Here is a 24,019-nt window from a genome sequence, read left to right as displayed (position 1 = left end):
TTTTCCAAAACGTTTTTTCAACCTTCCCCCCTATTCCCCATCCTCACCAACCCCTACCAACCTACCCCCACCTACTCTTTTTCAACTTTCCCTACCTTATTACCCATCCCCACCAACCTACCTCCACCCCCACCCTAAATAAAAATATTATTAATAGTACTTTCTTTTCATGTTATAGATAGATTTTTTTTTATTTCAACAAATGAGTTTTTTTTTTTCATGATATAAAAAGTGTTCTTTTTCATTTTAATAAAAAAGTACTTTCTTTTCATGATATAAAAAAAATTCTTTCATTTTAACAAAATGGGTATTTTCTTTTCATAAAGTAGAAAAAATATTTTCTTTCATTTCAACAAAATGATTCTCATGTTGTAGAAATAGTACTTTCTTTTTCAACAAAAAAAAGAGTATTATTTTAGTTATGGAGCACAAATTTCAATGTTATTTTTGCGTAAAAATGTAAAGTATCATATTAGTTTCTTTGGGTTTGTGTGAATTTTTAGAAGAATAATTAAAATCTCGAAGAAAATAGAGTCCTGAAAGGTGGAGAGCAGGATAATTAAGATCTCAAAGAATAATTAAAATCTCGAATAAATTGGGTATTTAGTGTGGCGGGGGAGGGGGGGGGGAGAGCATAGGATACACGGGGACTTGGGGGAAGGTGGGTAAAGAGAGTAGCATAAAAAATTATTTTTCTAAAAAATATATTCTACTCTCTAACCAAATATTAAAAAATATTTTTCAAAAATAGTTTTGCACTCACTAACCAAACAAGGAAAAATAAGTGATAGAACCACTCATTTTCCATAAAAATATTTTCTAGAAAAATATTTTCCGTGGAAAATATTTTTGTGATGACCCAAAATATCATCTTTAAATTTAATAAGTAATTCTGTGTTCTAAGACCTCGAAAAACATCATTTATTATTTCTCGACTTGCGTGCGTAGTCCGTACAATTTTTTGGAAAATTTTTATGTGAAAAATGGATTAAAAATGAGAAATAGAGCTTTAAAACTCAACTAAGTTGACTTTGGTCAACATTTTGAAAATTCCGGTAGGTCTGTATCGTGATTTGAAACTTGGGCGTATGCCCGGAATCGAATTCCAAAGTCCCTAGCCCGAGTTATGGAATTTTGATGAAAACTTAAAAGCTTGAAAGTTTAATGATTTCTAAGAAATTACTAATGTTGGATTTATTGACCTCGGATCCGTATTTTGGTTTCGGAGCCCGGTATAGGTCCACTATAATATTTATGACTTGTCTGCCGAATTTGGTGAGAATCGGAGTTGATTTGACGTGATTCAGACGTCCGGTTGTAAAAATATAAGTTTTAAAATTTTCTTGAAAACTTCCTTTGATTTGCTGTCTGATTCGTAGTTCTAGGTGTTATTTTGGCGATTTGATAGCGCGAGCAAGTTCGTATGATGATTTAGGACTTGTGTGCATGTTTGGTTTGGAGCCCCGAGTGCTCAGGTGAGTTTCGGATAGGCTACGGGATGTTTTGGACTTTGAAATTATGGTATTTTGCTACAGCAGGTGTTCTGGCATGTTCTTCTTCGCGTTCGCGAAGGTACTCTCGCGAACGCGAAGAGTAAACTGGACAGCTGAAGTTTTCTTCTTCACGAACGCGAAGGCTTTGTCGCGAACGCAAAGCGATGGGGGCATTACCCTTCGCGAACGCGACAAGCTCCTCGCGAACGCGTAGTGTTAGGCACACCTGGGGGAGGGTCGATCATTCCTTCATCGTGAATGCGAGCAATGCTTCGCAAACGCGAAGGCCAGTGGGGGAAAGCCTTCGTGAACGCGAAGGAGGACTCGTGAATGCGAAAGCCACGAGCTGCTACTCATCGCGAACGCGACAGGCCCTTCGCGAACGCGAAGAAGGCCTGACCCATGTGACTTAAAACAGAACCAAAACGGGATTTTTCCCATCTTTTTCACAAACCCTCAATTATAACTCGGTTAAGGGGCGATTTCAAAGGAGTTTTTCACGATTTCGGACTGGGTAAGTGTTCTTTATCATATAGTGATTGTATTTCACAAATCCATGTCTATATTCATCATTTATTTCGGATTTAGATGGAAGAAATTGGAATTTTTGTAAAACTTTCTAAAAACGAAATGTTAAGATTTGAAGGTCCATTTGATATCGGAATTGGACAAATTTGGTATGGTTGAACATATCGGAATGGGTGTATGGATTTCGCGAGTTTTTCCGGTATTTGAGACGTAGGTCCCACTGTCAAATATTTTAATAAATTTTGGATTTTTATCCGAAAATTTTGTAAATTCATATGGAATTAATTCCTATGATTCGTGTTGAATATATCGAATTATTTGTGAATAGATTTAAAGCTTTCGGAGGCAAATTTAAAAGAAAAAGCTGTGGTTGAATAATTGATTTGGAATTTGCAAAGCAAGGTAAGTGTCGTGGTTAACCTTGACTTGAAGGAATAGAATCCTTAATTTATTTGTTATGTGAATTGCATGTGAACGACGTATAGGCGAGGTGACGGGTGTCTATACGTCGTCAAATTAATTGTTTGCCTGCTTACTTGAAAAATCATAAATTATTTTTAATCATAAATTAATTATTATAATAATTGTTTCTCTCTTATTCTTTGCAAATATAAATTCTTGAATTCCTGCATTAATTGTTACATGCTATTTGAATTATGTGCCTTAATTGTTATTTGACATTTAACATTTTAAATATTAAACTGCCTATTTGCTCCATGATTTCCATAATAATTTGCTATTTGTCATTGTTTGCTTCATAATTAAACCATAATCATTGTATGTTTGTTGTCTTATAATTTTATATTAATTGTTATATTTATTGAAAAAATTTCTTCTATAAGAATTGATAAATAAAAATGTTGGAGGAGCGGGTTCCACGCCGCAACATGATTGATTATAATGAATATATTAGAGGATTGGGTTGCTTGCCGCAACAGACTTATTAAAAGTCTATATTGGAGGATCGGATTGCACGCCGCAACAGACTTATTAAAAGTCTATATTGGAGGATCGAGTTGCATGCCGCAACAGACTTATTAAAAGTCCATATTGGAGGATCGGGTTGCACGCCGCAATAAATTTATTTAAAAATATATATATATATATATATATATATATATATATATATATATTGGGGGATCGGGTTGCACGCCGCAACAGACTTGATTAAAAATGAATATATTGGAGGAGCGGGTTGCACGTCGCAACAGAACTGAATGTTAATATATTATGAGAGCGGGTTGCACGCTGCAACAGAATTGAATGTGAATATATTGTGAGAGCGGATTGCACGCTGCAGCAGAATTAATGAAAATGATAATTGGTTATGACTGCTGAGTTGCCTTCAATTATTATAAATTAATTACCTGATTTATTTCTATTATTGTTGTTGTTACTAATATTGCGTACAGGATAATGTAAGTGAACCGCCTTAGCCTCGTCACTACTTCGTCGAGGTTAGGCTCAGCACTTACTAGTACATGGGGTCGGTTGTATTGATACTACACTCTGCACTTCTTGTGCAGATTGTGGAGTTAGTCCCAGCGGCGTACCATAGACTTGCTCGGATTTCAGCTATCAAAGGAGATTTGAGGTATAACTGCATGGCGTCCGCAGTTCTGAACTCCCCGTCTATTGTACTTTAGCTGTGTGTTTATTTTCAGACAACTTTATTTTATTCAGACCTTTATTTGTATTTATTCTAGAAGCTCGTGCACTTGTGACACTAATTCTAGGATGGTATTTAGACACTGTTATTATTATAGATTATTCCAAATTGCTTCTGCATTTGCTTCCTTATTATTAATAAATTTAAAAATTATTTTAAAAATGGATAATATTATTCTAACGTTGGCTTGCCTAGCAAATGAAATATTAGGCGCCATCACAGTACGAAGGTGAAAATTTCGGGTCGTGACAATTTTCCTTCGTACCAAACACACCATTAGCCGAATAATATTTTCCCATTGTTAATGACATGAATCATGAAACATGGGTGGCTCACTAGCTGTGCCTGATAAAATCATGTAGGAGTAAGGTTCTATTTACCGCTCTTTTCTTCCTCAACGAGATTATAATTCGTGAAGACATTAATTTAACGGGCCTAAACAACCTCTATTATTTGCTAAATGGTTTACAAACAACTTCCGTCCATCTATCGGTCCAAAAAAGTATACAACGTTAATTCTATTAACAAAAATACCCTCGCGTATAACGGTAGAATTGGTGGGCCTTTAATTTAATGATGTGGCAGATTTTTACTGGGCCACATGGCATTTTCGGCCAAAATCAAACATGGGTCTTATTTCTACCCATTTACTCGATCCCCTTTAAAGAAAGGGAAAAGGGCCAAATATACCCCTCTACTTTCATATATTGTCTATATTTAATCTCCGTTATATTATCGGGCCAAACTTACCCCTACTATCAGCAAATTTTTTAAAATACTCCTTGATATGTTAAGTAATCCAAAATCTTCCAAATTTTTTTTATTTAAATCACTTGTTGTTCTTCTTGGTCTACTATTTTTGAAATAATTGGTATTTACCTGCTTTCTGAACTAAAGGAAAAAAATAAGAGAAAAAAATATTAAATAATACAACCGAATAAACAAAGTATAGTAAATTGAAAAATCTAAATTAGGTAGCTTTTCTAAATTCTAAAAGTATTTACAACATCCCAATTTTAATGAATTCGTTGCACCAAATGTATGGAGACTTTGCAAGTATTAGTGATTGAAGTTGAAGTTCCTCAGAGACTTTACATTGTTTACTTCAACTTTGCTTTAATTAAATACCTACACATTGTGCACTCTTAAGTTAGTCGATCGAACTCTATACTAACCAGGCAATGATAAAATATATTTGAATATACATGTACATACATGATGATCAGCTGCATATAACATACAATACATAGACCCACTAAATTCTACGGTGTGTATATGATTAAAAAATAAATAAAATTCTAAATCAATTTTATTTATTACAAGAAGAGAAATGGGTGCATTGGTAATTAAAAAAAAATATGAATAATTTGTATAGTCTAGTAACTTTAGCATTCACATCAATAGTAATTTTTGAAAATAATGGAGCAAGAAGAACAACAAGCGATTTAAATAAAAAGAATTTGGCAGAATTTGGATTACTTAACAGATCAAGAGGTATTTTTAAGTTTGCTGATTATAGGGGTAAATTTGGCTCGATAGTATAACGGTAGAGGTAAATTTGACCCGATAATATAACGGTAGGGGTAAATTTGGCCCGATAGTATAACAGAGGTTAAATGTAGACAATATATGAAAGTAGAGGGGGTATATTTGACCCATTTCCCTTAAAGAAAAAGACTGAAGGCCCGTTTGAAAGGAAAAAATGGTGAAAATGTTTTTGGCCAAAAATATTTTCTAGCACTGGATTTGTGTTTGTTTGATTAAAAAGGTGTTAAATTTTTTTCCACTTGATCAATCCCCCATTTTGCATGAACTCCTTTTTCTGTTTTGAATTTTTTTTTGGGACTCACTGTAGCTTAAGAGTGTGCTTGGAAATTTTTGACGGAAAATTCCGTTGGAAAAAAAGAAGAAAAAAAGGAGTAGGCGAGAGTAGATGATTTGATTTATACACCATTGCACTAGTGCTAAAATGCCCAACACATCAAAATAGTTTAAGAGCGATGGAATTGAATAAAAGTCAAAAGTACTAGTTTTTCATGATACATGAAGGTAAAAAATCAAGCACGCCTAGATCCAAAATTATTGGGTCATCTTTGTTAATTTTACTCTATTTGTTTCATTCCAATACTGGATAATTGTCTTCCAAAGTATACAAGATATCTTTAAATCTCATAATAATTCCTGTTAAAACATGCTTTTTCATAAATATGTTGTCATTGTTGTTAATTGAAGGAAACCGCCATTATTGTGAATTGAAGGAAGCTTCCATTGTTGTTCATGTACGTTTCAAGACTGTGAGAAGGGGGGGGGGGGGGGGTGACCCGTGACAAACTATAGGGGCGGATCATGTAAATGGGTAGAAATAAGACCCATGTTTGATTTTTGGCCGACAATGCCACGTAGCACAGTAAAAAAAACTGCCACGTCATTAAATGAAAGGCCCACCAATTCTACCGTTAAACGCAAGGGTATTTTTGTTAATAGAATTAACGTCGTGTGTTTTTTTAAACTGGTAGATGGACGGAGGGTGTTTGTAAACCATTTAGCAAATAATAAAAGTAGTTTGGACCCTTTTCCGTTTAAAAAATGTTACACCTAGAGATTAACCACAGAGATTATGCATTTGTTCTAAATGGTATGGAGAAGAATAGAGGAAAAAGTAGCTTTAGGATCTATAAATGGTTCTCCACTATATTCCAAAAGTAGAAAAACATAAAGTTCATATACAAAAAAGGAGGAACAATTGTTGACCTCACCTTCCAAGTATTTTCAAGATTCAAGAGTTTGGTCATTGTTTTCCGAATTAACTTTCAGTGCCAGTGAGCTCAGTAGTTCTGCTTGTTGCATCAGCACATAGTGCTTTGGATCATTCCTCTTAAGGAATGTTCCTTGACTTTTGTTATCACTAGCTGCTTCAAAATCCAGAAACAACCAGTTTCAAATTTGTTTTGCTCGTTAGATACAGAATATTCTGAAGTAATCAATGATGTGTTGTTCTCTCATCTGATATTTGTACTGTTCCTTTTGTACACAAACTTTACAGCCACAGACTGAATTTGCTTAGTTACCGTTTATAGATGTCTCTTTTATGTTGTTGACATGCTGATGAGATAGTGTATTTCCTCCAGCATTATGGAAATTCTGCACAAGCACTGCAAATGGATGTCTAACCAGTTGATTTTTATTCCGAAAATTATCAACAGAGTTTTCTATAATGGTATGCTTTTCAAGGACATCTGAGAAATGGCTCTTCCCTGTGTTAAGCGGACACTCCCTATGTTGCACGAACTCTTCAAAAAGCACTCTTCTGAGCCTACAAGGCACAAGCACTCTTTTTCTATCAGATATCGAGATTGCAATGGCAAGAGAATTTGTTATCAGAACTAGAATGGCCTGAAGAGGAAAATAAAAGTAATATAACAAAGTCCGATTACATCAACTGACATGATCAGTTAAAACAGAAACACGGCTTAAGCCCACAATGCTAAAATAAGTACTCCTCCCATCCCAATTTAGTTGACTGTGTTTGACTGGATACTAAGTTTAAGTAAGAAAGACTTTTGAAACTTGTGGTGTAAAACAAGTCATAAACATTGTGTGGCGATAAATCATCTCATTAAGCATAAAATGAGAAGTTTAAAGTTAAATTATTTCTAAATATAGTAAGATATTATTCTTCTTCGGATAGACCGGCAGACTAAAAAGGAAAGCACGTGGACCGAACGAGTAACAATTATGAAAAATTAAAAAGGAATCAATCAATCAAAACATCATTTTACCTCACATAAAAGCATATCTTCTTCAGGGGACCACCCACCTTTCTTGAAATCATAGTTAAAATAAGTAAAGCACCTGCAGATTTTTAAAACACTATCGCCATCAGTTAGCTACCAAAAGTAAAAACAAAGTATAATGAAGTCAAATACAGAGTGATCGCCCTTATAATTTAAGGAGGACAAAAAAAAAACATTTTGGACTGACCTCCTTCTGCATTGTCTGGTAGTTTTGTCCTTGAATTTTGAAGCTATGATCGTCCAACTACAGCAATGTATCATGAAACAAAAATCTTTAGCTACAATAGCCATATAACCATATCAATCAGTCGATCGATCCATCAATCAACTAAACCTCAATCCCAAACTTGTTGGTACAGACTAGGAATACGCATACGGCATATCCCATAACTCCATAAATTTAATTAGATATTAAGAATACGGTCTTTTATGGATATTGAAACTAAACTCCAAAGTGTAAGAAATATACTTGTTAGTTCCCCGGACACGAATTTGCTCTCGTAGAATATCATCCTCCTGCAATTCCAAACAATGCAGGAAATCATTAATACATCAATAGAAATGCCGAAACACAAATGCAAATCAATCAATCAATCAATTAATGGCGTCTCAATTCCGAATTAGTACACCAAAAAATAAAAGAGATAAATAAAATAACAGTAATTGTTACCTCTTGAGACCAAGAAACAACATGTCTCTCTTTAGGCTTTGCACCGTGTTAATTTGAGTATCCATGAGAATTACGAAAGAAGTTGGTTCTTTGACGTGTTCTTTAAGCGTAAAGTAAATAACAATAAAATGAACACAATAATTTTTACGTGAAAAATCACCCGACTCAAAAGGTGCAAAAACCACGACCTACCACGTAAAATTTTCAGCTCCAACTCCACTAGAACACTGAGCCAAAATATATCAATTACAAGACTGTAATTAAATGCTCTCCAGTACTCCTACTACTCCTATTTGATTCACAAGTTACTCTAACTTGTAAAGCAAAATACTCACTCTAACTCACTGATTGTTTATGACACTTGATTACAACTCAATTACCTAAAACACATTCACTAGACTGACTCGGAAAGAATACAATTCAAGTACTCAACACAAGTAAATAACTTATGACTCTTTAATTGATGTGCAAAAGGATAGTTTAGAAGTCGAAAGTAAATCCTATTTAAACACGACTTGAGATCTTCTAGGAGTCCTATTCAAAGTCAGCTTCCTCTTTGATAGGACTACTACTATTCCAAGGATTCCACACGCTTTGGGACTTTAGTCTCTCACTGAATTATCTATATCATTTTGAGCAACGACCCTTATCACTTATAGTAGCCATCATTCACTAAACTCAGATCTGGGTAACTTTGAGATAAAGTTACTGTCTTGTACAGACGTACAAGTATCACTCAGGAGGAGCTGGTTCTTTCTCCTGAGGAACAGGTTCTTCAGAACAGTTAAGCAGCTACGTTGAGGACCTGGTTCTTTGAACATTTAGTCATACTTTGTTAATCATCAAAACTTCAATATTAAATAAATTCCTCCTTTTTGATGATAACAAAATTTGTGTACAACAGAACCACAACAGAACCAGATAATCACCTCAAAGAACCAGATAATCACAACAAGCACTATTGACAGACTTGTATGTTCACAACAACTTTCAACCTTATCTTCCCTCTTTTGGCATCATCGAAAACACAAAAAAAAAATGTTAGATACTAAGCACAGATAATGTAACATTCAAGGCTAAACAAGAGACATCACAAGCATAAGAAAGGGCAAATAAACTAGGCTGATGATCCAATAGAGTACAAAGTAGTAAAGCAGAGCAATAGGAGACATTAAGTAGTGCCAAAAGAAGTCTAGGGCCTTGTCTTCATCATTAGAATAAAATAAACTAAGCATACTGCAAACTACTCAGACTAAGACAAAAGGAACAAAAGATAAGGCATCACTAGAATAGCAAAAGAACTAAGGACACTAGGAAGGAACAGGTTCAAGAGTGAGAAACAGAGGGGGTCAAAGCTTTCACAAGGGTAGCAATCTGTTGAGCATGGGCCTCCCTGTCTCTTATGAGCTCTTCCCTGAATTTCTTTGTTTCCGTTCTTAGGTCATTATTTACTTCACTAAGCTTGGCATTCTCTTTAACAGCCAACTCCAACCTTTTGCTAAATTCTACAACTCTACTGCTCCCAGGCAGAATGACAGATCTTGTGGGTCCTCTAGCCTTGATCTCTTCATAGCCACATCGCTTGAGGGTAACAACATCCAAAACATCATTGTGATTTCCAAACTTAAGCTCAGGTAAGGCAATGTTGAGCTTGTCAAATAACTCAGTCAACATGAAACCATATGACATATCATGCTTTGGTTTGGAAGTATCTGTAGCTCTTGCCATGTGCTGAATCATCAGGCTAGGAATATTGATAGGTCGACTAGTGTCAAGCAGTTCCATCACATCCATGTCTAGTAAAGTAGCTTCATGCCTTATCTCAGACCTCTGAAGAATGCAGGAGTTGACAAAATGAAACAACAAGTTGTGAAAGGGAGTCATATCAGTCTTGTACACTTTCTGGGGAGCATCTAGTTCAAACTTTTGAGAGAACTTCCTGATGACCACAATGCCAGTGTCAACATCATTGTCTATGGATGGCCATTTATTCTTCAAGTAATTGTCAAATCTCAAAGAAGGGATATTCAGAAGCAGCCCCAGCTCCTCAACATCAAACTCCATGTCAAAGCCCCTTACCTTACTCTTGACTACCTTCCCATAAAATGTGAAATTTGTATAAAACTCCACCACATCAGGAACACATACTGGGGGGGAGGGGGAGGGGGAGGGGAAGCTTTGAGAAATATGTGCTTCCACCCCTGTAGCTCAAGTTTCTCAACCAGTTGAGCCATCCCCTTCTCATCAGTGTTCGCAAGAATCATCCCATTTAGCACTTTTCTATTCCTGAACTCTATGACTGAATCAACTAAAATTGGCACATTCTTTCTTGTCTTACCCCTACTGGACCTTGCAGAAGAGGTAGCAAGTTTGGTGACTTTGGCTCCCTTTTTCTTTGGTGTAGCCGACTTTGCTGGCAAGGCAGAGTCAGATTCATCTTCTCCATCCACCTTAACAACATGTTCCACAATTGAAACCTTCTTATTTGGCTTCTTTGCACTTCTGGACTCCTTCATGATTTGTGCATCAACAACCTTTCTTTTACTCCTTGTGAGGGAGTTCTAGTAGGAGGAACCACTCCTTTCCTTGTTGAGACTGCTGACTTTGTAGCTTTTACAGTCGTCTTCCTGGACTTCTTCCCTACCTCAGATAGTGACATATCATCTTCATCCCTGCTAACTTCTTCATCTCCAGTGAAAGGAGTTAACAGAGACCCAGGTTCTTGAGCCCTTGTCTCTTCACCAATTTCTTCTGAAGGGGCTATGACAGTGTTTCCAATTGTCACAGAATCTTCAGATTCCTCACTCACATTCCCCTATTCTTCCTCACTCTTATCATCACCTCTTTCACTCTCACTTATATTTTCTTGATCCTCACCCTCACTTTTAGAAACCTCCTCTTCTTCACTCTGATTTTCTTCTTCTGCCGAATCATTAGCCTGTTCACCTGTCTTATCCTATGTATCACTCTCCTTCTCATCTCCAGATACTCCCTCATTCTCACTCTTTTCTTCTTCATTGGCTATGTTTTGAGCATCATGCTCCTCATGACTGTTCTCAGCTTCTTCTTCTTTTTCACCTTCATCATCTTCCTCATCTCCAGTCCAACTAAAATCAAGGCCATTAGAAACCTCCTTTTGCACCAGTTCTTTACGTCCTTCCCCCTCAACCACAGGCTCCACAGTCTTTGGATCTATCTCCTTTCCCAGATCCCCTGCACCCTTTTCTACAGGAAATTTCTCCACTGGTGGATTCTTACTCGTGGGTGGGAGAGTATCTAGGAGTGCAACATCTATAACAAACACCAAAATATCTAACTTGGAAGTAGGATGTGGTACCTGATCAGTAGTGACTGACACTGATTCCCACTGAATCACAGATCCCTTGGCTACAATGTCACCCTGCGTAGAAGCTTCAGGCACTTTCTTGACAAATTTTCTTGGAGTTGCTTTGACCTTTGTTGACTTAGAGGTATTTTTCGCAGGATGTTCAGGTACATGTGTAGTTATTTGTGGAGGAGGGGTTACATTGGATGTGGGAATGATAGGAACAACATGAACAATAGGAACACGGGAGGATGTGGTAGGTATAGTGGAGGATAATGAAGGATAAAGAGCAGGTGTAGGTGTGGGTTCTCTTGAAGGCTTGGTATTTTTCTTCGATTTGGGCTTCAAGATTTTAGGTTTTGCTTCAACCTTGGTTGATGATTTAGCTTTAGAGGGTGTTTGACTGGCTTTAGGCATGGTGATTAGATGAGAGACTCGAAGAAGAGAAAAAAAGGTTAGTTCTTGATAATTGCTTACGATTCTTGCTTAGGGTTTGAGGGAAAGAGTAAGGTTAGAGAAGCTGATCATAAGAGCCTTTTAAAAGGCGTTACTCCTGATTTGACTAGAAGAGAGAAGGTGACCGAATTTGAGTTCTAACAAGACTCTTATAACGGTTACTTTGACTGTAAGGTTTTCATGAGTAATTGATCTCTAATTGCACAAGGATTCCCCCTTACTCTTTGACTAGAAGATGATTAAAAGTGATGCCAATGGAATTAAAAGTTTGAGTATAGCAATAATTTTAGAATATAAAGTCCTAGTGACTTCAGACAGTATGCCACATATCCGAGTCAAAGAACCAACTCCTTAGCAACTCCTTATTTTTCTGCAATAAAGCTTCAACGCTTCATATTAGTATCATGCAACACAGTTATCAACCAAATTTTCTAAGCAAGTGTGTGAGCTTAATACAAGCACAAAGCTGAATCAAACACATTGTACTTAATTATCTACATCTTATTATGCCTTTTCTAACCAATCACTGGGAGTCAACTTAGTGCGAGGAGTTGATTAGACCTAGTTCTAGTCTATTCCTTTTAAAGTGATCCCTGCTTAGAGCTTTAGTAAAAATATCAGTAATTTGATCTTCAGTTTTATAAAAGTTAATTGAGATATTCCCCTTTTCAACGTTGTCTTTGAGAAAGTGATGTCTAATGTCAATGTGCTTGGTTCTCTTGTGCTGACATGGATTTTTAGCAATGTTTATAGCACTGGCGTTATCACAGAAAATAGGAACACAATCAACAAATATACCATAGTCCATTAGCTGTTATCTTATCCATAGTAATTGAGCACAGCAGGATGCTGCTGCCACATATTCAGCCCCAGTTGTAGATAAGGCCACTGAGTTTTTCTTCTTGGTTCCCTAAGACACCAGACAAGAACCTAGAAAATGAGCTGTTCTTGAAGTGCTTTTCATGTCAACATGAAAACCTGCATAGTCAGCATCAACATAACCAACTAGATCAAAGCTATACCCAATGGTATACCATATACAAGGGTTAAGGGCCCTCTTGAGATATCTTAGTATCCTTTTGACAGCTTTCAGGTGAGATTCCTTGGGATTTGATTGAAATCTTGCACGTAATCCCACACTAAACACTATATCAGGCATGCTTGCTGTGATGTACAACAATGACCCAATCATTCCTCTATATAGTTTCTGTTCCACACTTTTCTCTTCTTCATCAAGGTCCAGCTTTGTTGCAATGGCAACAGGGGTATCAATAGACTTAGAGGAGTCCATGTTGAACTTCTTCAGTAATTCTTTGATATATTTCTGCTGATATATCATGGTTCCAGTAGGTGTTTGCTTGATTTGCAGCCCCAGAAAGAAGTTCAATTCAACCATCATGCTCATTTCGAACTCATTTCCCATTATCTTAGCAAATTCCTTGCACATTACTTCATGGTGGCCCCAAAAATAATGTCATCCATATACACTAGCACAATTAAAATATTCTTCACTCTGCTCCTTAGAAATAGAGTTTTGTCCAACTTTTCTCTTACAAAGTTGTTGGCTAAGAGGAATTTTGAGAGCCTTTCATACAATCTCTTAGAGCCTGATCCAGTGCATAAAAAGCTTTATCAAGTTTGAACACATAGTCAGGAAATTTTTCACTTTCAAATCCAGGAGGTTGTTTGATAAACACTTCCTCATTCAGGTAACCATTCCAAAAGGCACTCTTTACATCCATCTGGTATAAAGTGAACTCCATGTGGACAGCAAAGGTTATCAGCATTCTTATAGCCTCCATTCTATCTACAGGTGCAAATGTCTCATCATAGTCAATGCCCTCATTTTGATTGTATACCTGAACTATCGGTCTGGCCTTGTTCCTTGTGATATTTTCTTGTTCATCCAACTTGTTTCTGAGCACCTATTTGGTACCTATGACAATTGTTTTTCTTGGGTTTCTTTACCAGGTTCAAGACCTTTCTTCTCTCAAACTGATTTAGCTCCTCTTGCATGGCTATGATCTAGTCTGGATCCTTTAGAGCTTTTTTGATGGTCTTAGGTTCAACCTGTGAGAGGAATGCTGTGAGTGCACAAAGATCTCTTAGAGAAGACCTGGTTTGCACCCCTGCATTTGGATCAGAGATGATATTCTCAAGAGGATGTGAGCTTTGATGCTTCCATGGTCTGATCTATATACCTAGAGAAGATTCACCAGATGAGTGACCCAAAGGAGCAAGTTCAGCAGGTGTGGCTTCATTAGTTTGGTCAGAAGTTAGAGTAGTTCTTTCTTGTTCTTGTTCCTCATGATCACTGTCAGTTTCCTCATTGTTTTTAGATCCATCTTCATCAGATTCCTTTGTATCTCCATCACCAGTGAACCCTATGTCATAATCTTCATCCTGCTGACCTTTCTCAACCAAGTAGTTAGATTCATCAAAAATAACATGAATATTTTCTTCCACACACATAGTTCTTTTATTAAAAACCTTATAGGCCATACTATGTGGAGAGTAACCCAAGAAAATTCCCTCATCACTTCTGTCATCAAACTTACCTAGAGTTTCTTTCCCATTATTATGTACAAAACATTTTCACCCAAAGGCTCTCAGGTGAGTGATGTTGGGTTTTCTTCCTTGAAGTAACTCATAGGGAGTTTTCTCAAGAATGAGTGTGACCATACATCTATTTTGTAGGTAGCAAGTAGTATTGATTGCCTCAACCCAAAAATTCTTAGGCAGTCCACTGGCAATCAACATGGTCCTTCCCATGTCTTCTAAGGATCTATTCTTTCTTTCTACAATCTCATTTTGTTGTGGAGTTCTAGGTGCAGAGAAATTATGGTCAATGCCATGTGAGCCACAGAACTCAAGGAATTTTGAATTTTCAAATTCAGTTCCATGGTCAGTTCTTATACTTAAAACATTACATCCTAGCTTTTGTTGAATTATTCTGACAAACACATAGAAAACATCAAAGGTTTCATCCTTGGATCCCAAAAACAAAGTTTAGGTATACATGGAGAAGTCATTAACAATCACAAATATATACCTCTTACCTCCTCTGCTCCTTATTCTCATTGGTCCACATAGGTCCATGTGAAGGAGTTCTAGAGGTTTAGAAGTACTTACAAACGTTTTAGATTTAAAAGATGACCTAACATGTTTTCCTCTAACACAGGCATCACAGACCTTGTTAGAAGTGAACTCAACTTTAGGTAGCCCAAGGACCAAGTCCTTTGCTACCAACTTGTTGAGTTGAGAGAGACTGGCATGTCTCAGTCTTCTATGCCATAGCAGTGAAGATTATGTTTAATACCTATCACATAATACACATCTTCTATAGCATGAGAGAGTGACTTGCCAACCTTGCCAATACTTGTTATCAAGCCCTTTTTCCTATTTCCAAATGACACACTCTCTCCTTGGAAAGCTGTCAGTGAGAGAAAGTTTTTCTTTTCTCCAGTCATATGTCTTGAGCATCTACTGTCTAGATACTAGTACCGATTGTTTCCTCTCACCTTAGCCTGCACCAAAATTCACAAGTTAGGTTTGGGAGCCCAGACAAACTTGGGTCCCTTTTTGTTTGAGAAAGGATGAATCAGATCCCTTCTTGCCCAGAAGGGGAGAGGATTAGAAGCTATTTTCTTGTTAACCTTAATCCACTTAGTATGGATAGGAGGATTAACCTTTGGCTCCTCTTACTTCTTCACATTTTTAGCAATACCAAAGGTGTTTCTAAACTGAGTATGAATTAAGGCAGGACAAGTGTTTCTAAAGTGTCCTACTTTTCCACAATGAGTGCACATGTTATTATCAGAAATTCTTACATACTTTAGGTCAAACTTAGGGACATGTTTTCTATAGCCAATTCCAGATTTGTTAGAGCTACAGTTTTCATTCAGCCAATTCAAGGCAACAGAAGATCTATGCCAGTTGTTTAGTCTAGAGAGTTCATAATTTTCCTTTTTCTAGGTTTTCATGCATGACTTTATTTCTATATTCAGCATCACAAAGATTATCATTAGCAATTTTTAATTCCTTTTCAAGCTTCTCCTGCAAATCACTCATTTTTCTTTATCCATGTATATCAAGAGACTTCTCATTCTCAGAAGTAAGCTCAAGAACCTGGTTCTTAAGGTCTTTGACCTGTTTCTCTAAACTAGCCTTGTCAAACTCAAGTTCTTTAATAGCAAGTTTGACACAAGAAAGGTTGCTTATTAGTTTATCATTTCAAGTACTCATTTTATCCATTTCATTCATTAAGGTCACAATTATGGTCATTAGTTGGTTTTTGGACATAACATGAATATTTTATTTCAAGTCAGATATACTTACCTGGTTTGCTTCTTCTTCAGTTTCTGAATCACTCATGGCCATCACCTATCACTTCTTCCTCTGTTTTGGATTCTTCAATCGCCAGCAAAGCCACTTCGATGTTTTAATTTCTAAAGTTAGTTTTCAAGGTCCTACATATATCATGACCAGAGATGCAAGAGGACAATCTGAGGAGAGTATTTCTAGATAGGCTCCTGTAGAGAAATTATTTTGCTTTAGCATTTTTCTGAACTAGCTGATGATCTTCCTCATCATATTCCTCTTCTCTTTTGTTGCACCTATTACCTTTACTGTCCAATTTGGTTGGGAGTGTTGGTCCATGACTGAAAATTACCCATGGGTCAAATTCAGTATCCTAAAGAAATATTTCCATACGTAGTAGCTTCCATTCATCATAGTGGTGTTCATAAAACAAAAAAGGGTCTTCTAATGTGCATTCCAAGCTGTACTGGGGGTTCTGTCTTCACAGCTTGTTGTTCATCAATCACAGCATAGAGACTTATAGCCTCATCCTCTTTTTCTTCCTCTTGATTACTTCCATTGTCTTCATATGCTGCCAAGAATGCCTGCTTCATTTCTTCAGTAAATCCTTTGCCTAGGATTTTTCCTTTATTGGAACCGTTTTCTCTTATCTTCTCCCGTTTCTCTTTTTCAGCACGTTCTTTTATCCGCTCAATTTCCCACATTGGGAAGTACTTGACCATGTGATCTAGCTTGTCACACTTGTAGCACCCATCATAGTTAGCTTTGTCGATCTGCTTGGGCTTATTACTAGCCTCTCTCTTAGATGCACTTTTGGAATTCTTTACGAACCTCTTGAACTTGGCAAATATTGGTAGATCAGGATCATCATAGTCAGATTCATCATCCTTAGACGCTTTAAGAACCAAGGCCTTATCCTCTTTTGGTTCTTCCTTGTGCAGTTCCATCTTTCTCATTTCATAAGTTTTTAAGTTTCCAACCAACTCATCAAGTGATATTTTGTCAAATTCCTTGGCTTCCTTGATTGTAGTGACTTTTGATTCCCATGAAGCTTGAAGGATTCTTAGAACTTTGCTAACCAACTCTTCTGAGGTAAACACCTTTCCAAGTGATTTCAGTTCATTGGTTATTATAGCGAACCTGGTCATCATATTCTGGATGGGCTCAAACCCTTTCATGGAGAAATGCTCATAGTTTCTCAGGAGTAGCTCAATCCCTGATCTCTTTACTTGGTTTGTTCCTTCATGAGTAGTTTGAAGAGCATCCCATATATGCTTCGTATTAGACCACACATAAATTCTATTGTATTCATCAGGACCAAGTACACAGATAAGGATTTTCTTAGCCTTTGCATTCTTCTCCATCATTCTGAAATCTGCTGCCACAAATTTGGAGGGGTCCTTAGGAACTATTTCATTTTGTGCATTTTGTTTAGTAAGAATCAAAGGACCTTGGTTTACTATGGTCCATAGTTCATAGTCGTCAGCTGTTAAGAAGTCTTCTATTCTTACTTTCCACCAACTATAATATTTTTCATTGAACATGGGTAGTCTGGTAGTTGATTTCCCTTTATTAATTTTGGGTGGAGCACTCATCTTGCTTCCAAGATCTCTCTAGTTGTTAGCCGTGTAAATGAGAGAACCCACTCTAACAACAATTGTTAATTTGAGTGTCCGTAAGAATTACAAAAGAACTTGGTTCTTTACCGTGTTCCTTAAGCGTAAGGTAAACATCAATAAAATGAACACAGCGATTTTTACGTGAAAAATCACCCAGATCAAAAGGTGCAAAAATCACAACCTACCACGTAGGATTTTCAGCTCCAACTCCACTAGAACACTGAGCCAAAATGTATCAATTACAAGACTGTAATTAAATGCTCTCCAGTACTCCTACTACTCCTATTTGATTCACAAGTTACTCTAACTTGTAAAGAACAATACTCACTCTAACTCACTGATTGTTTATGACACTTGATTACAACTCAATTACCTAAAACATGTTCACTAGACTGACTTGGGAAGAATACAATGCGAGTACTCAACACAAGTAAACAACTTATGACTCTTTAGTTGGTGTGCAAAAGGATAGTTTAGAAGTCAAAAGTCAATCCTATTTAAACACGACTTGTGATCTTCTAGGAGTCCTATTCAAAGTCAGCTTCCTCTTTGATAGGATTCCTACTGTTCCAAGGATTCCACATGCTTTGGGACTTTAGTCTCTGACTGAATTATCCATATCTTTTTTAGCAACGACCTTTAGCACTTATAGTAGCCATCGTACACTAAACGCAGATCTAGGTAATTTTGAGATAAAGTTACTGTCTTGTACAGACGTACAAGTATCACTCAGGAAGAGCTGATTCTTTCACTGAGGAATAGGTTCTTCAGAATAGTTAAGCAGCTATGTTGAGGACCTGGTTCTTTGAAAATTTAGTCATACTTTGTTAATCATAAAAATTTCAATATTCAACACACCGTCACCAGTATTTCTATTACTGTTAGAATTGGTTGCGTTCTTCTTCTTCTTTTTCATACTCTGCAATTTTCACAAACCTATATTTCTGTGATCCCTCCGCACTTGCATGATATGGTCCATAATACCCTTTTGGTGAATGATTATATAGAAATGGCTAAAGGGGCTGATAAAAGGTAAAAACTATTTCTTTCTGTATTCCTTTCTCCTCAGATTCGGACTTTCCAGTCAACTTTATTTTATCCTAGTAAAGTTCAAACAACATAAATGGAACCCAAAATTGGGATTCACTATTTTTTACTATCGAAATTCTATGTTACGTATTGCAACAAAACGAAAAAATAATGTATGCTGCCTAGGGAAGGGTATATACTAACGTAGAGATAAAAGTATAGGGAACTTTAAAAAATGATTGTTTGAAGAGTTCAAAATGATGCAACTATTGGTATTCTTGATATAGAGGAAAATACGATGATTTTCAAAAGGACATGTTTCTTTCCATGTCTAAATGTTGAGGCTCCTCTTGAATTTTCTCTGTTGGTCTTTATTTGAAAAATAAATAACGGATAACGGATTCTAGCTTTTGAGCGCGGGTATGAAGGGAAAGCTTGAAAAATAACCCTGAAATCCACGAGAATGTATTTAATGGTGAAGAAGACTAAAAGAAGAACCCCACATCGTCCCTACAATTTCAATTTTCTTCACTTGTTAGTGTATGTATGGAGCTTTTACTGATTGTTTGTTAAAGGTACTTGACAATATTCGTGATGCAACTGCTATCTATTTTTACCAGACTGCCATATAGATTTCTTCACTTCAAAATGTTTGCTTGTTTGGTTGGGGATGGGATGGAGGGAGATGGGATTTTATTCCTCCTTTATTGGATTAAAGAGGTTGCAACCGACGTGAGTTAAAGAATTATAACGACCCGACTAGTCGTTTTGAGCTTTAGCATTCTGTTCGGTGGTTCAGGGCATTGAGTGGCTTCATATGGTATATTATAACTTGCATGCATGGTCGAATTCGATTTTCGGATGTTTCAGACTTTATTTGGAAGAGTTGTTTTTCATTTTAGAAGCTTAAGTTGGAAATATTGACCGATGTTTGACTTTTGTGAAACGATCCTGGAATGGTATTTTGATGACTCTGATTGATTCTTATCATAATTCTGGACTTGGACGTACGCCCGAAATTGAATTCGGAGGTACCTAGGTTGATTTGACTTGTTTTGTCGAAAGTTGGCAATTTAAAGGTTTAGAATTTCGATAAGTTTGACCGTAAGTTGACTTCATAGCTATGTTGTTTGGATTTCAATTTTAGAACTTGGAATAGGTCCGTTTTCCTATTTGAAAATTGTCTGCAAAATTTGGGGTCATTCCGAGTTGATTTAATATGATTCGGCGCGAGTTATAAAATTTGAAGTTCATTAGTTTCATTAGGCTTGAATTGGGGAGCGATTCATAGTTTCGTTGTTGTTTGTTATGATTTGAGGCATCAAGTAGGTCCGCGTTATATTTTGGGATTGGTTGCTATCATTGTACGGGATCCCGGGGGGCCCAGGTATGTTTCGGCCATGTTGTAGATCATTTTGGGACCTTGTTGTATTGCTAAAAAATTTGTGTACATGCCTTCGCACCCGCAGATAAGGGACCGCAGGTGCATTGCTGCAGAAGCAGCCAATTGAGTACATGTGCGGATTTGGTTGGAGGCAGGGACCGCAGATGAGGTCGTTCAACCGCAGAGGTGGAACCGCAATTGCGACGTGGGGTCGCAAAAGCGTAAGCGCAGAAGTGCTTTGTGAACCGCAGATGCGGTGGGGCGCCAGTTGTTGGGTTCTCACAGATGACATTTACCGTAGAAGCGTCCATCGCAAATGCGATAATTGACCGCAAAAGCGGATTTCACTGGCAGCATGTATATAGTTTGAGTGTTTGGTTATTTTATCATATTTTGACTTGTAAAGCTCGATTTTAGGTGATTTTGGAAGGGATTTTCATGATTTCGATTGGGGTAAGTATTCTTGACTCGGAGTTGATTATATTTCATTATTCCATCTTTGTTTTTATCATTTAATTAGTGATTGGAATAGGAGAAAATTGGAAATTTTTGTAAAAACTTTTTAACATTTAAAATGATTATTTGAAGGCCGATTTGGCATCAGAATTGGATGATTTTTGGTATGGTTGGACTCTTATCGGAATGGGTGTTCAGATTTTGTGAGTTTTGTCGGGTTCCGAGGTGCGAGCCCGGAATTGACTTTTTGGGTTGACTTTTTGGTTTTCATTAAAGATCGAAGCTTTAATATCCAGAATAATTTTTTATGGCTTTTATTTATGATATTAAGTTATTTTAAAAAGATTTGAGCCACATGGAAGTTGTTTCACATGGAGAGGACCTTTTCGAGTATTGATTTAGCTTCTTTGAGGTAAATATATTGCCCAACCTTGTGTAGGGGAACTACCCCTTAGGATTTGGATTGATTGTATTGTTTGAATTATGTTGAAGACGCGTACATGAGGTGACGAGTGTGTACCCATCTTATATGTGGCAAAATTAACCGGTTTAGACTCTTTGGTTACTTTATGCATTTAATTAGAAGTTGTTATTACTTGTTACATCTTTATTTGTTGAATTCATTCTTATATGCTTAGATTGTAGTCGTTATTTCATGCTTTAGCTTCCATTGTCGAGTTCATTCTTATGTGTCTTAACTGAAGTTACTATTACATGCTATATCTTTCACTAGCAAGTTCATTACGCTTTAACCGAAATTGCTAGTAAATATTCTATCCATCGTTGCTGAGTTACTCTTATATGTATTCAATTGAAGTGGTTAGTATACGTCATGCCTTTTATTATTAAGTTCATTCATAAGCAAGTAATGGAAGTTGGACATATTGAGAGTTATTAACCTGTTTAGTTGAAGTTGTTATTTTATGGAGTATTCTTCATTGTTAAGTTGTTTTCCGTTTCATTCTGTTGTTATTGAGATTCCTGTTCACATCGTGGTTGAGCCGGGGCTATATGTTGTGGTGATATAGATATTGTTATTTTGGAAAGGTTGTGGCCTATGGGCACTTATGGTACGGATTGATATGTCATGTTATTGTGATGTTAGTAAATGTAGATTTGTGTTTGGATTGATTGTTGTAATGTAGAGCATAAGGGTACCATCTCACTATTGTTGATTATGCGGAGTGATACAAGTAGCTATTGTGATTTATTATCTGGGCGGAGTGATACGGGTGGCTATTGTGATTTATTATCTGGCAGAGTGATAAGGGTGGCTATTGTGTTTGTTGTCCGGGTAGAGCGATAAGGGTGACTATTATGCAAAGTGATATGGATGGCTATTTTGATGTATTATCTGAACGGAGTGATAATGATGGCTATATGATATTGTCAATACAGAGAGACAAGGGTGGCTATGTCAGGGTTGATATGTGTTGGTCTGGGGGCACAATGTTGATGATATTTGTGTGGTAATGTGATTTTCCTTATGTATGTTATGTACCTTATGTGGCTTGTTGTGATGTTTCCAATGAACTACTCGATGTCTTTGATATTACTTGTTGACTTGGACCGTAATAGTACACTCGCACAAGCATACACTGTAGCAGGCTATTTACACCAGTTCAGGAGTATGAAACTTGACATTCATTGATCATGCCCATGTATTCTCGTATTATCTGCTTCCATTGTGATAGTGAGCCCGTGACCATACCGGGAGAATTGAGATATTGGCACATGAGATGTTCGTGCGGTTGTGACTAATAATGTGGGCACGAGGTGCTATGAGCATATGATTTGTGATTTGGAAATCGTGACTTGTGATTTTGAGATGAGGTATCTCGAAGTAATTTTGTTGTGAAACTTGTGCTAGAATGACTTTATTATTCGGTTGTCACTTGTTTTCTTTATTTGGTTTCACTGGTACTTTAACGGTATTATGATTACTTTACAGTTTTTATCACATGTTTATTCCTTATTGCCATTTACTGATTCTTGCTTCTATTATTAGTTATATACTTATATACAACACATGCTAATATGACTAGCAAGTGTCTCGACTGTACCTCGTCATTACTCCACTGAGGTTAGTCTTGATACTTAATGGGTACCGACTGCATATACTCATACTACACTTTTGCACATTTTTGTGCAGATCCAGGTACCTCGGAGTGTGTCGGTCGTTAGTTAGCTGATTGTGAGTTGCGGTGGAGACTTCAAGGTATACATGCCATCTCGTTCGCAGGCCTTGAAGTCACTTTATGTTGTCTTTCTTTACCACTGTTTACTTCTATTCCATAACAGTTTGTACTTAGAGATTTTTCTAGTGAACTCAGTAGAGCTTAAGACTTGTACTACCTGTTTTGTGATATTGTACATTTATTGTTGGTTGTTGGTTTTGTATAGCAATTACTGGTTCATGCTAGTTGGTTGATTCGTCTAAATCTGTTATTAACTCTATGTGTTAGGCTTATCTAGTACTAGGGACTAGGTGCCATCATGACTTCTTAGGAGTGATTTTTGGGTGGTGACACGAATGAGCGGGAAAAATATGGTCCTTTTTTATTCCAAAGGATAAATATGGTATGATATATGTAAAAACTTTATATGGTGCGATTATTTAAAGATTTATTTGCACGATGCTTATATCAAATTATTATATATATATATATATATATATATGCACACATCTATTGATTTATGTAAGCATAGAATGCAAACAATAACTGAATCTCAATTCTTGATTTAAAACGGAAAACTCCCATTTTCCGTTTTATTGTGGATCAAAGTGTCAAAAAATCAAGCTTTTTGACCGTTTAAGTATAGGAAACTAGTGAATATGCGCGCTTCGCGCGATTATGAGAGGAAATCAAAATATGACCAAATAGTTAATATCAGAACTTTTGCTAAGCAAAATCAAGCTTTGCCAATCAATTAAATGTGTTACTAAATGAAATGGAGAAGAACATATTTTTCCTTGACATCGCTTGGTCAATAATTAACTAAGAAGACTAAAAACTAGAGGCGGCTCAACGGATTTAGGGGCCTAAAGCCAAGCTATATTAAAAGGCCTCTTAAATTTATTTCGTAAAATTCATATAATAATGAGACACATAAAAATTTGCTTTCTGATCTATCGATCCATCAAGCTATGACTAAATAAAGTAGCTAAGTCAGAGACCGTGAGTTTAAGTCAGAAAAAAAAATAGTAAACAATATGAAAAGAAATGAGGAAGACAAAATACGCTAACTACTAAGAGAAAACATTTATTGTTATTT

General features: G+C 36.6%; 2 protein-coding genes across 2 annotated transcripts; both read right to left on the bottom strand.

Annotated features, from left to right (window-relative positions):
- Nucleotides 1-10,666: 10,666 nt before the first annotated feature.
- LOC138909582 (uncharacterized) lies at nucleotides 10,667-11,896 on the bottom strand. Its single transcript, XM_070200789.1, has 2 exons — nucleotides 11,122-11,896; nucleotides 10,667-10,914 (listed from the first exon to the last, which is right to left on the bottom strand). The coding sequence occupies exons 1-2, from the start codon at nucleotides 11,894-11,896 to the stop codon at nucleotides 10,667-10,669; spliced, it is 1,023 nt and encodes a 340-aa protein (XP_070056890.1).
- Nucleotides 11,897-16,478: 4,582 nt separating this feature from the next.
- Nucleotides 16,479-17,850, bottom strand: LOC104109147 (uncharacterized). The gene is made up of 2 exons (XM_009618365.1): nucleotides 16,723-17,850; nucleotides 16,479-16,628 (listed from the first exon to the last, which is right to left on the bottom strand). The coding sequence occupies exons 1-2, from the start codon at nucleotides 17,848-17,850 to the stop codon at nucleotides 16,479-16,481; spliced, it is 1,278 nt and encodes a 425-aa protein (XP_009616660.1).
- Nucleotides 17,851-24,019: the final 6,169 nt, after the last annotated feature.

This window comes from Nicotiana tomentosiformis, chromosome 4, assembly GCF_000390325.3.
Source record: "Nicotiana tomentosiformis chromosome 4, ASM39032v3, whole genome shotgun sequence".
Classification (NCBI taxonomy): domain Eukaryota; kingdom Viridiplantae; phylum Streptophyta; class Magnoliopsida; order Solanales; family Solanaceae; genus Nicotiana; species Nicotiana tomentosiformis.
Note: the sequence above shows the minus strand (reverse complement) of the source record. Positions and strands in the feature narration are given on the sequence as shown.

Excerpts from the sequence above, each read along its gene's own strand:
- LOC138909582 (XM_070200789.1), bottom strand. The coding sequence starts at position 11,896 with ATGCCTAAAGCCAGTCAAACACCCTCTAAAGCTAAATCATCAACCAAG. Across the intron at positions 10,915-11,121 it reads ATCTGGAGATGAGAAGGAGA|CCCCTTCAGAAGAAATTGGT; the intron begins GTGATACATAGG and ends ACACTGTCATAG.
- LOC104109147 (XM_009618365.1), bottom strand. The coding sequence starts at position 17,850 with ATGAGTGCTCCACCCAAAATTAATAAAGGGAAATCAACTACCAGACTA. Across the intron at positions 16,629-16,722 it reads CTGTGAAGACAGAACCCCCA|GATACTGAATTTGACCCATG; the intron begins GTACAGCTTGGA and ends ATATTTCTTTAG.